Source organism: Mobula birostris, chromosome 20 (genome assembly GCF_030028105.1).
Source record: "Mobula birostris isolate sMobBir1 chromosome 20, sMobBir1.hap1, whole genome shotgun sequence".
Lineage (NCBI taxonomy): Eukaryota > Metazoa > Chordata > Chondrichthyes > Myliobatiformes > Myliobatidae > Mobula > Mobula birostris.
Window position 1 is genome coordinate 8230705 of NC_092389.1, and position 13698 is coordinate 8244402.

At 40.4% G+C, this 13698-nt stretch overlaps 1 protein-coding gene across 8 annotated transcripts in view; it reads right to left on the reverse strand.

Moving 5' to 3' along the window:
* Positions 1 to 13698, reverse strand: part of kmt2a (lysine (K)-specific methyltransferase 2A) — a 181561-nt gene that overhangs the window by 17249 nt on the left and 150614 nt on the right. For 7 of the 8 annotated variants that reach the window (XM_072283956.1, XM_072283959.1, XM_072283957.1 and 4 more), the window contains 4 exons: positions 9041 to 9120; positions 7750 to 7917; positions 6570 to 6644; positions 5287 to 5461 (listed from right to left, as the gene is read on the reverse strand). In XM_072283956.1, coding sequence (XP_072140057.1) covers positions 5287 to 5461; positions 6570 to 6644; positions 7750 to 7917; positions 9041 to 9120 — 498 coding nt within the window. Of the gene's footprint in view, positions 1 to 3868; positions 3969 to 5286; positions 5462 to 6569; positions 6645 to 7749; positions 7918 to 9040; positions 9121 to 13698 lie in introns of all 8 variants that reach the window. The other variant, XR_011889809.1, reaches the window with a different exon arrangement.

Genomic DNA, 13698 nt, shown 5'->3' on the forward strand with positions numbered 1-13698 from the left:
GATCAATTCATTGGTATTCATTTCCAGTTCTCTGGCTGTTGTCTCCATCATCATTTGTCTTTGTCCTCCTCTTGCTTTCTTCCCTTCAATCTTTCCCATAATTACCGTGCATTCTAACTTCTCTTTCCTAATCACATGCCCAATGAAGTTACGTCACCTTTTCATGATCTCATACATTATTTCTCTTTTTGCATTTGCTCTGTTCATTACATCCTCGTTAGATATTCATTTCGTCCATGATATTCTTTGCATCCTCCTCAAAAACCACATCTCTGCTGCTACAATTCATTTCCTCATGTTACTAGATATTGTCCAACATTCTGAGCCATATAAGTCGGTGGTGGGGAAACTGCTGGAGTCAGTTATCAAAGATGTGATAACAGCACATTTGGAAAACGGTGAAATCATCGGACAAAGTCAGCATGGATTTGTGAAAGGAAAATCATGTCTGACGAATCTCATAGAATTTTTTGAGGATGTAACTAGTAGAGTGGATAGGGAAGAACCAGTGGATGTGGTATATTTGGATTTTCAAAAGGCTTTTGACAAGGTCCCACACAGGAGATTAGTGTGCAAGCTTAAAGCACACGGTATTGGGGGTAAGGTATTGATGTGGATAGAGAATTGGTTAGCAGACAGGAAGCAAAGAGTGGGAATAAATGGGACCTTTTCAGAATGGCAGGCAGTGACAAGTGGGGTACCGCAAGGCTCAGTGCTGGGACCCCAGTTGTTTGCAATATATATTAATGACTTGGATGAGGGAATTAAATGCAGCATCTCCAAGTTTGCGGATGACACGAAGCTGGGCGGCAGTGTTAGCTGTGAGGAGGATGCTAAGAGGATGCAGGGTGACTTGGATAGGTTGGGTGAGTGGGCAAATTCATGGCAGATGCAATTTAATGTGGATAAATGTGAAGTTATCCACTTTGGTGGCAAAAATAGGAAAACAGATTATTATCTGAATGGTGGCCGATTAGGAAAAGGGGAGGTGCAACGAGACCTGGGTATCATTATACACCAGTCATTGAAAGTGGGCATGCAGGTACAGCAGGCGGTGAAAAAGGCGAATGGTATGCTGGCATTCATAGCAAGAGGATTCGAGTACAGGAGCAGGGAGGTACTACTGCAGTTGTACAAGGCCTTGGTGAGACCACACCTGGAGTATTGTGTGCAGTTTTGGTCCCCTAATCTGAGGAAAGACATCCTTGCCATAGAGGGAGTACAAAGAAGGTTCACCAGATTGATTCCTGGGATGGCAGGACTTTCATATGAAGAAAGACTGGATGAACTAGGCTTGTACTCGTTGGAATTTAGAAGATTGAGGGGGGATCTGATTGAAACGTATAAAATCCTAAAGGGATTGGACAGGCTAGATGCAGGGGGATTATTCCCGATGTTGGGGAAGTCCAGAACAAGGGGTCACAGTTTGAGGATAAGGGGGAAGCCTTTTAGGACTGAGATTAGGAAAAACTTCTTCACACAGAGAGTGGTGAATCTGTGGAATTCTCTGCCACAGGAAACAGTTGAGGCCAGTTCATTGGCTATATTTAAGAGGGAGTTAAATATGGCCCTTGTGGCTACGGGGATCAGGGGGTATGGAGGGAAGGCTGGTGCAGGGTTTTGAGTTGGATGATCAGCCATGATCATAAAAAATGGCGGTGCAGGCTCGAAGGGCTGAATGGCCTATTCCTGCACCTATTTTCTATGTTTCTATAACGTAACTGGATAAATGTAACATTTCAGTACTCTGAGGTGGGTTGTCATGCCTAGTTTAGTATTGGTCAGTATACTCTTCATTCTTGTAAAAGTGTCTTTTGCCATCTCTATTCTTCTTTTAATGTCCAAGTCACACCTGCCATCTGATGTCACCCAGCTTCCTAAGTAGCAAAAGTTCTGTACTTGTCTTATGTCTTCCCCATTTATTCTCAGCCTGTAGATAGGATTTTCCTTCTTTCTGAACATCCCATACATTCTGACCTTTTGCAATTGAAAGATAAGCCCGTTTTTGCACTTTCTTCAACAATTATATCAAATAAGTTTTGTAGTTCTTCCTCCGTATTTGCAATTAACACAGTATCATCTGCATATCTGAAATTATTGATGTTTTCACCGCCAACTTTGATTCCCAAGATGTCTCTTATTTTTTGTAATAGTTTCACTGTACACATTAAATAAATAAATGTACACATTAAATAAAACAAAAAAGGTACATAGGGAGTCAAAATTGCAAAACATATTTAGTGTAAAACTCCATGATGGAGTTAAAGTTCAGACTTTGATGGGCACCTAGAGAATCAAAATGATTGCTGCTTAAATTGGGCATTGTCATTGTGGAAGCACTACAGCAATTAGATAAATATTGTCTCACTGGAGCTATGTAAGTATCAAATGGGGAGTAGTTTACGGTATACTGCTACACGCTGTTGTTTCTACATCAGGTTTGAAAAATACTTTTGAAACCCATTATCAAGACTTTCTGGGATACTTTAAGACAACTTTAAGAATAACCTTCCACATTTATTCTGAAAATCCTCAAAGAATTTCAAAAGAACAAAAGTTTGTTTTTTTACTTGACCTTTCAGGAGTCGTCAGAAAAAGGAAATACTTGGCTACCACTATGCTGGGGCACTGAAGAGGGAAAAGAGGGTGTACAGAAGGGAACAGGAGATGAAAATAGATTTGCTACTCATAGTGTGCATTGGACATCCCCACCAATCTACCCTATCCCTCTGGAGCTCTTCCACCAGAACCTGCTTCTGAGAATTAATGCATTTCCTCACCCATACAAACGAGCCTGAATTATGGATGACATTCAGCCAGCATATTTTATACTTTCAATGGAAGTAGAGAGTCTACATATAAAACTTCATGAACATTGCATCTAATCCATCGAGTCCTACACTTACAGAAGTCCAGAAACTGCATGCTAATTCAAACATTAGGTGTTGAAACATGTTTTCACCTTTTCACAAATCCCCCATCCTTATCTACCAACCCATGAGCCCCTGTATCCAACAACTCATTCTCTGCAACCTTTGCCATCTCCAAAGGGATCCTACCACCAAACACATCTTTAGATCCCCCTCACACTCCCTCAATGATTCCCTTGTCCATTCATCCCTTTCCACTAATCTCTCTTCCAGGACTTATCCCTGCAAGTGGCCAAAGTGCTACACATGCCCATTCATCTCCTCCATCACCTTCATTCGGGGCCCTAAATAGTCCTTCCAGATGAGGCCACACTTCACAGTTAATCCTCTGGGGTCACCTATTGTATCCAGTGCTCCTGATGCGGCACCTCTACATTGGTGAGACCCTTCGGAAATTGGGGGGTCACTTCATTAAGCAACTCTGTTCCGTCAAAAGCAGAACTTCCCGGTGGCTAACCAAACATTTTAATTCCAACCTCCATCCCCATTCCGACATTTCAGTCCATGACCTTCTCTTGTCCCGTGATAAGGCCACCCTCAGGGTGGAGAAGCACACCTCATATTCCATCTGGGTAGCCTCCAACCTGATAGCGTGAATATCAATTTCTACTTCTGGTAAAAAAAAAAAAAAAAAAATGCTCCACCCCTCTATTCCCCACTTTGGCATCTTATCTCTTCTCCTCACCTGCCCATCACCACCCTGATGCCCCTCCTCCTATGGTCCATTCTCCTCTCCTGTCAAGATTCCTTCCTCTCTAGCCCTTGATATATCCCACTCACCTGCCTTCACTTATCACCTTTAAGCTATCCTCCTTCCCCTCCCACCTCCTTTTTATTCTGGCATCTTCCCCCTTCCTCTTCAGTCCAGAAGGTTCTAGGCCCAAGATGTCAACTGTTTGTTATTTCCATGGATGCTGCCTGACCTGCTGAGTGCTTACTTTTATTGTTTGCACGATTTGGTTTTTCTCCTGCACATTTGGTGTTTGACGGCCTTCTTTATTTAATGGGTCCTATTGGGTTTCTTTGTTTTGTGGCTGCCTGCAAGAAGACAAATCTCAAGGTTGTATATAGTATACATACTTTGATAATAAATGTACTTTGAACTTTCCTCCAGCATTTTGTGTATGTTGCTTTGGATTGCCAGCATCTACAAAATTTGTGTTGACAAATTTTCACCTTTCAAAAAGAAACAGGCATTCCCAAATATAGTTTACAGATCACTTAATGGTATTATTGAGCTATATCATCACCTTTCATGGTGTTACATTATAAAGCACGAATTCGCAGTATTGAAATTAACAGCTCAGCTCCTCAAAACGGTCATTATTCTACCCACCATTGAAAAGGTGTACATTCTCAGAAGCAGAACCCAGCAAGAGCCTCCAGAGGGGTGAAGCTGAAAGGGAGTATGTATGCATGCAGTGGGGGAGGGTATCCATTACTACTTTCTATCTTGTAAAGTATACAAACACAGGACTGACATAATATGCTTCTCAATGTACCCCAACTTGCATTTTTTCAACCTTGGTGATTAAACTTTATCTGTTTCTTCATTTTAGAACAAAATCCAGGTTCAGGCTACTGATGCCATGAATTTCCTTTTTCTTCCAAGAAAAAGAGAAAAAAAAAGGTTTGAAAGCAAAACAACAGTTGAAAATCCTTCCAGTACATTCTAGTAAAAAATCCTTGTCACCAACATGCTACATCTAATGCCTTGATACTCCAATGAAATGTGCATTAACGTTGTTATCTGTAGTAAGCCCATGGCAATAGTGAGCAGCAGAAATATACACTCAGTGGCCACTATATTAGGCACAGGAGGTACCTAATAAAGTGGCCACTGAGTGCATGTTCGTGGTCTTCTGCTGCTGTAGCCCATCCACTACAAAGTTCGATGCATTGTGCTTTCAAAGATGCTCTTCTGCACACCACTGTTGTAACATGTACTTATTTGAGTTACTGTCGCCTTCCTGTCAGCTTGAACCAGTCTGGCCATTCTCCTCTGACCTCTCTCATTAACAAGGTGTTTTCACCCACAGAACTGCTGCTCACCAGATGTTTTTTTGTTTCTCCTACCATACTCTGTAAACTCTAAAAAATGCTGTGCTTGAAAATCCTGGGAGATCAGCAGTTTCTGAGATAGTCGAACCAGCCTGTTAGGCACCAACTGTCAAAGTCACCTAGATCACATTTCTTCCCCATTCTGATGATTGGTCTGACTAACAACTGAACCTCTTGACCATGTCGGCATTGCGTTGGTACCACATGATTGGCTGATTAGATATTTGTATTAATGAGATGTACAGGTGTACCTGATAAAGTGGCCACTGAGTGTAAGCTTCTGCCTGAGATTTACCTTTGGTGTATTTCAGCCCTTGCTGAACCATGTGGATTGACAGGAAGTTCATCTACTTCTTGGTGTTTATGGAACTTGAAGCTGTAATTCTTGCAACGTTTTGCTCCGTAAAGCTGCTCAATTAGGAATACCACTGCATCATGGGAAATGCCCAGCATTTTTAGGCCATTTACCGCTGAAAATTGAAAAGCAAAAGCATAAACTGAAGCATGCATATAACCAGCCTGAGATCTTAAAGTTCTGGCTCTGCAATCAGACTGCACTAGTTAGAACTCAATTAATTAGTCCAAACAACAATTCAATCTGCCCATTTCTATTATGCTAATTCTAGTGAAATAAGAGAATATCAACAGAAAGCACGATTGAAATTTAGTTATGAAAAGCGTTCTGATCAATAGAAGATTAAAGGGTGATTTGATTGAGATTCAACAGATGATCAATTAAGATTATAGTGAAAGTGGAAAGAAAATATTTCCTCTGGTTAGAGACCAGAAGTAAATGACAGCTTGGTCTTGGCTGAGTGACAGAGGAAACATTTATCCACATAACTTAAAATAAGAAAACCTCTGCCTAAAAAAGCTATCTGGGCTGGGTTGGGAGAGGAGGCAATGGGAGAATGGGAAGCAGATGATTGAAATTTTCAAAACTTGAGATTAAAGTAACAGAACGACAGCAGAAAGGTAGGATTCACATACAGATCAATAGTGATCAAACAGAATATTGGAACAAGCTCAAGGAACTGAATCACCTCGTCCTTTGTCTAAATCAAGCAAAAATCATTCATAGAAACGTGATCCTCACCAAAGCAACACCATGCACGCAGCTGGATGCCGAACAATTGAAGAAAGAAAAATTGGGATTTAAATACGGAAGGGTAAATGCGATTTGTGCAAAAAATACCAGAAGCACCATGAATAGTGTTAAAGCCTGAAGAGCAAGCTTTTAACAAATTGCACGTTATGACACTGTACTTTAAAATCCCAATTTTCACTCATGTTGTCAATTAATGGATGAGCACAATAGCTCTTGAAGCCTTTGGCATTAGGATGCAAACTGACTGCCCACCTTCCTTAAAGCAATGCTCCATCTGCAGAATCTATGTACCAAGTACCTACCATGTCAGGCAGTCAAATCATTGTAGATGGGATAACATTTAATTACTAGAATGCACTGGCTATTTTTTCTGCTCTGTAGGGTAGATTTGATGTGCCCAAGCATAAAGTATACATTTTTTAATTCACCACCTTAAAGATGGAATTCCTTTTGCAGTAAATGCTCCTTACCAGAAAATGATATGTGCTTCAGACGGGCATTTGTTCGAGCTTCCTGCACTTTATCTGTTAACACCTTCCAACCTTCTACAAAATAAATGTTAACAATCAGAAGCAAACAAGCTGGGCTGATTATTTTTCCCCATCATTACAACAAAATTCAGTTTCCTATTACATAGATCCATAATACCACTTGCTAAATGAAAGCAAACTTAATCGAACTCATGGTTTGATTACATTTTCTCCAAATTGGAAACCCAGAAAGGGTGCTACACACTATCGATGTTGATAAGATTAGAAGACAACTTGCATTTAAGTTGTGAGTTTCATGATCTCAGGATATTCTAATGTGCCCCATAGTCTACTAAGGGCAACACAGATAAATCAACTGTCAACGGGTAGAAAGTAACATCTCAGCAATGCTTATCACTAGATTATTGGTTATAGAATGCAGTTTGAGGGTGAATTAAACTGGCAGAATTCAACTCCTCTCGATCAAATATTGCCACAGGATCTTTAGCCTCCACCTATAAGAGCAACTGAAGGTCTTCAACATTTCACACAAAACACAAAAGATTCACTTGTCCATTAGTTCAAATCCACAATCACCAAAGTACAATCAACTGAACTGTGAACTGGGTATTAAAATCATTGGGATCGAGTAAATTAAGAAAACTGCTTGATGTATTTTGATTTTTCAGGGAATAGAGTCTAAACAACTGCAGTGTGCCAAGTAAACCGAGGGATCACTGTTTTAACCCTAGTCAAAAACCTTGTCCAGCAACTTCAAATCTTTATTGCACTGCCTCACTGAATGTTTCACTTGTATTGAAGACCATTTCTCTCAAAAGGCTTTACAAATTCCTCCTCAATTAAACTTTGATTTTAAGTATAAGCCTCAAATTTACGTATGAAAGTTCTTTAAAAAGCCATGCAATAATTGTGATCAGAACTACCCAGTATTTTGCTCTGGATAATTTTTATTGTCAGTCTCAACTAATTATGAGGAGGCATTTGGAAATGCAAAGATTTCTTTGTCCTTGGTAGCATAACTGTGATCATAATTTAAAAAATGAAGAATTACAGATACAAATCAGCACTCATATTGCTTATCACTTTGATATGGATTACTTTCTTGTCCTTAGGAACAAAGCCCTCATTTCAATATCCATGCTCAGTAAACTGAATCTACCTTCAATGTTATCACACTGGATCTGAAACCCATCATCACTTGTGATTTGAAATAGGAGGCCTTTCTTTGATTTCCTCTCACTCCTGATCTCTCTTCTCTTTTCTTCTTGCTCAAGCAAAGCAAGTAGTGGAGAAGTGAAGGTGTCATCATCATCTGAACTTTTAGATTCTAATGGAAAAAGAACAAAAATTAGCAGTAAAAATGTTATTTCTGGCTTTCAAATATCTGAGCCAGGCTCCATTACTAAATTACTAAAACTTAATATGGATGAAAGGAATTGAAGAACTTGCTGGAAAGTACAGGTCGACCTTCACTTATCTGGCATCATTGGGACCTGAGGAGTGCTGGATTAGTGAAAATGCCGAATTATAGAACATATAACCATATAACAATTACAGCACGGAAACAGGCCATCTCAGCCCTTCTAATCTGTGTCGAACGCTTACTCTCACCTAGTCCCACCGACCTGCACTCAGCCCATAACCCTCCATTCCTTTCCTGTCCATATACCTATTCAATTTTTCTTTAAATGACAACATCGAACCTGCCTCTACCACTTCTACTGGAAGCTCGTTCCACACAGTTAACATTCTCCGAGTAAAGAAGCTCCCCCCATGTTACCCCTAAACTTTTGCCCTTTAACTCTCAACTCATGTCCTCTTGTTTGAATCTCCCCCACTCTCAATGGAAAAAACCTATCCACGTCAACTCTATCTATCCCCCTCATAATTTTAAATACCTCTATCAAGTCCCCCCTCAACCTTCTACGCTCCAAGGAATAAAGATCTAACTTGTTCAACCTTTCTCTGTAACTCAGGTGCTGAAACCCAGGTAACATTCTAGTAAATCTTCTCTGTACTCTCTCTATTTTGTTGACATCTTTCCTATAATTTAGTGACCAGAACTGTAAAGAAGGATCACATTAAGCATAATCAGTGCTGGATTATCGAAGGAACCAGATTACAGGTAGTCAGATTAGTGAAGGTCGACCTGTACCCACCAAATAGTACAACAGGCTTTCTCCTGCACAATATAAGGTGATCATTTTGCTCTCTCTGTTTATAGTCAATTGGGGGCTTTACACTTGGCTCTCTTGTGAAGTCGGAACATTTCAAATAACCTGTTGTGTCTCCTCACCTAATACCTTCAAGTGCTCTAAGGCTGACTGAAGTAGCTGCTTGCAGTCAAGTGTTCCCACTCGAGCAAAATTGGCCCGCTCCAATTTTAAAAACTCTTCATTAATTAATTTAGGAAATCTGTTCTCTTATAAGGACTGAATCTTAAGGCTTACCAGTGACAAAGTCATCTTGTCCTTCTGTATTTGAGGTTGCTGTGTTCACTGGTTCCATGGGTTGCAGTACTCCCATTTGACTGAGAAAAGAAAAGACTTTAATCAATGTCTCAAAGCAGATTTGCAGATACTTAGGTAAAACACATATTTAAACTCTGAATGTTCAAACATTAAATGTTTTGTGATGCTTTTGACATTTATTTTAAATTATGTATCAATTGCAACTCAGCTTGAAGCAGACTCAACTCCGACTAGAAACTGCAGCTTCAACTTCAGAGACGTGAGCACAGAAATCGATGTCAGCATCTGACTGTATGGAAAGCATATTACAGTACAGCCAAAGGTGCTATCTATCAGATGAGACATTAAATTGAGGTTAATCTGTATCAATTTTGTAGCACTACTTGAAGCCCAATAATGGTTGATGCCCTGGTTATATTTTTCTGTTCAATTAACATCATTAACAATCTGCTAATTATCACAATGTTGTCTGTGGAACATTGGTTGGTACTGATCATTACATTTCCTACAGTATTATAGTAGCCACATTATGAAACTTCTTAATTCCTTCAAACTGAATTGTTATAAGTGGAAATTCTTCCTCGTTCATTTATAAATAAAAGGTAGACCTGAATAGTGTGCCCCCACAAAATAACTCTCCATCTGTAACTTATTTCACAAAGATCTGCATTTCCTTCTTAAACTCTCCGAAATGAACAGGAAGGTTAAAAAGATACAATAATCAGGGTGGCTTCAAATTCACTGGTGTGTCCTAAGACGAAGCATTTTTAGCTGTTTCATCAATGACTTTCTTTCCAATATATGGTCAGGTGTGGAGATTTACTAATAACTGCACAATATGCAATTACATTTGCAACTAGTAAATGACAGAATCTATCCCTGTATGTTACAATAGTCAGTCAACATTTAGGCAGCGGCAAGTAAAATTCTTGCCACAAAAGTGCTGGACAAACCTCCAACAAGGGAATCTAACCACTTACCCTGACAATCAACAGCATTACTATTACCAAATTTCCCCTTATCAACATTATTGGGGGAGGGGGCAGTGTTGGAGGGTTATGAAAGAAGATCAGGGTCTGGGCATTCAAAGGTAGACATCTCCAAAGACTTTCCATCCATAAGGCTAAGTCAGAGTGTTGGAATACTCATCACCTGTCTGGATGAGTGGAACTCCAACAAAAATGTTGGAGTTTGAGATGTGTCTATCTCAGGGGGTCAAAAGAGGTGGGGGCGTGGCACTGCTGATCAGAGATAGTGTCATGGTTGCAGAAAAGGAGGAAGACATGGAGGGATTGTTTACTGAGTCTCTGTGGCTGAAGGTTAGAAACAGGAAGGGGTCAATAACTTTACTGGGTATTTTTTTTTTATAGACCACCCAACAGTAACAGGGACATCGAGGAGACAGATTCTGCAAAGCTGTAATAATAACAGGGTTGTCGTGGTGGGACATTTTAAGTTCCCAAATATTGATTGGCATCTCCCTAGAGCCAGGAGTTCAGATGGGGTGGAGTTTGTTAGGTGCGTTCAGGAAGGTTTCCTGACACAATACATAGATAAGCCTACAAGAGGAGAGGCTGTACTTGATTTGGTGTTGGGAAATGAACCTGGTCAGGTGTCAGGTCTCTCAGTGGGAGAGCATTTTGGAGATAGTGATCACAATTCTATCTCTTTTACCATAGCATTGGAGAGGGATAGGAACAGACAAGTTAAGGAAGTGTTTAATTGGAGTAAGAGGAAATACGGAGCTCTCAGGCAGGAACTTGGAAGCATAAATTGGGAACAGATGTTCTCAGGGAAATGTACGGCAGAAATGTGGCAACTGTTCAGGGAATATTTGTGTAGTGTTCTGTATAGGTACGTTCCAATGAAACAGGGAAAGGATGGTAGGGTACAGGAACCATGGTGTACAAAGGTTGTTGAAAATCTAGTCAAGAAGAGAAGAAAAGCTTATGAAAGGTAAAAAAAAACAACTAGGTACTGATAGAGATCTAGAAGATTATAGGGTTAGCAGGAAGGAGCTTAAGAAGGAAATTCAGAGAGCCAGAAGGGGCCATGAGAAGGCCTTGGTGAGCACGATTGAGGAAAACCCCAAGGCATTCTACAAGCACGTGAACAGCAAGAGGATAAGACATGAGAGAATAGGACCAATCAAGTGTGACAGTGGAAAAGTGTGTATGGAATAGGAGGAGATGGCAGAGATACTTAACGAATACCTTGCTTCAGTATTCACTACAGAAAAGGATCTTAGCAATTGTAGGGATGACTTAGAGCTGATTGAAAAGCTTGAGCATATAGACATTAAGAAAGGGGATGTGCTGGAGCTTTTGGAAAGCATCAAGTTGGATAAGTCTCTGGGACTGGATGAGATGTACCTCAGATTACTGTGGCAGGCGAGAGAGGAGATTGCTGAGCCTCTGGCAATGATCTTTGCATCATCAATGGGGACAGGAGGGGTTCCGGAGGATTGGACAGTTGTAGATGTTGTTCCCTTATTCAAGAAAGGGAGCAAAGATAGTCCAGGAAATTATAGCCCAGTGAGTCTTACTTCAGTGGTTGGTAGGTTGATGGAAAAGATCCTGAGAGGCAGGATTTATGAACATTTAGAGAGGCATAATATGATTAGGAATAGTCAGCATGGCTTTGTCAAAGACAGGTTGTGCCTTATGAACCTGATTGAATTTTTTGAGCATGTAACAACAAACTCCATTTCCAGAGAAGTTGGGATATTTTCCAAAATGCAATAAAAACAAAAATATGTCATATGTTAATTCACGTGAACCTTTATATAACTGACAAAAGTACAAAGAAAAGATTTTCAATAGTTTTACTGACCAACTTAATTGTATTTTGTAAACATACACAAATTTAGAATTTGATGGCTGCAACACACTCAACAAAAAAAAGTTAGGACAGAGTTAAAATAAGATTGAAAAGTGCACAGAATATTCAAGTAACACCGGTTTGGAAGAATCCACATTAAGCAGGCTAATTGGTAGCAGGTGAGGCATCATGACTGGGTATAAAAGTAGCGTCCATCAAAGGCTCAGTCTTTGCAAGCAAGGATGGATCGTGGCTCACCCCTTTGTGCCAAAATTCCTGAGAGAATTGTTAGTCAGTTCAAAAGGAACATTTCTCAACGCAAGATTGCAGAGAATTTAGGTCTTTCAACATCTACAGTACATAATATTGTGAAAAGATTCAGAGAATTCAGAGACATCTCAGTGCGTAAAGGGCAAGGTCGGAAACCACTGTTGAATGCGCGTGATCTTCGAGCCCTCAGGCGGCACTGCCTAAGAAATCATCATGCTACTGTGACAATTATAGCCACCTGGGCTTGGGAGTACTTCGGAAAACCGTTGTCACTCAACACAGTCCGTCGCTGCATCCAGAAATGCAACTTGAAACTGTATTACGCAAGGAGGAAGCCATACATTAACTCTATGCAGAAACGCCGGCGAGTCCTCTGGGCCCAAGCTCATCTCAGATGGACCGAAAGACTGTGGAACTGTGTGCTGTGGTCAGATGAGTCCACATTTCAGTTAGTTTTCGGAAAAAACGGGCATCGAGTTCTCCATGCCAAAGATGAAAACGACCATCCAGATTGTTATCAGCGAAAGGTGCAAAAGCCAGCATCTGTGATGGTATGGGGATGCATCAGTACCCACGGCATGGGTGAGTTGCATGTATGTAAAGGTACCATTGACTCTGAGACATATATTAGAATTTTAGAGAGACATATGTTGCCATCAAGGCGATATCTCTTCCTGGGACGTCCATGCTTATTTCAGCAGGACAATGCCAGACCACATTCTGCATGGGCTACAACAGCGTGGCTTTGTAGACACAGAGTCCGTGTGCTTGACTGGCCTGCTGCCAGTCCAGATCTATCTCCTATTGAAAATATATGGCACATCATGAAGAGGAGAATCAGACAACAGAGACCACGGACTGTTGAGCAGCTGAAGTCTTATATCAAGCAAGAATGGACAAAATTTCCAATTGCAAATCTACTACAATTAGTATCCTCAGTTCCAAAACGATTAAAAAGTGTTATAAAAAGGAAAGGTGATGTAACACAATGGTAAACATGCCTCTGTCCCAACTTTTGTTGAGTGTGTTGCAGCCATCAAATTCTAAATTTGTGTATGTTTACAAAATACAATTAAATTGGTCAGTAAAACTATTGAAAATCTTTTCTTTGTACTTTTTGTCAGTTAAATAAAGGTTCATGTGAATTAACATATCACAGACTTTTGTTTTTATTGCATTTTGGGAAATATCCCAACTTTTCTGGAAATGGGGTTTGTAAACACATTGATGAAGGTAGAGTAGTAGATGTAGTTTATATGGATTTCAGCAAGGCTTACTGAGAAAGTAAGGAGGCATGGAACCCAAGGGGACATTGCTTTGTGGATCTAGAATTGGCTTGCTCACAGAAGGCAAAGAGTGATTGTTGATGGGTCATATTCTGCAATGGAGGCCGGTGACCAGTGGTGTGCCTCAGGGATCTGTTCTGGGACCTCTACTCTTCCGGATTTTTATAAATGATCTGGATGAGGAAGTGGAGGGATGGGTTAGTGAATTTGCTGAAGACACAAAGGTTGGGGGTGTTGTGGATAGTGTGGAGGGCTGTCAGA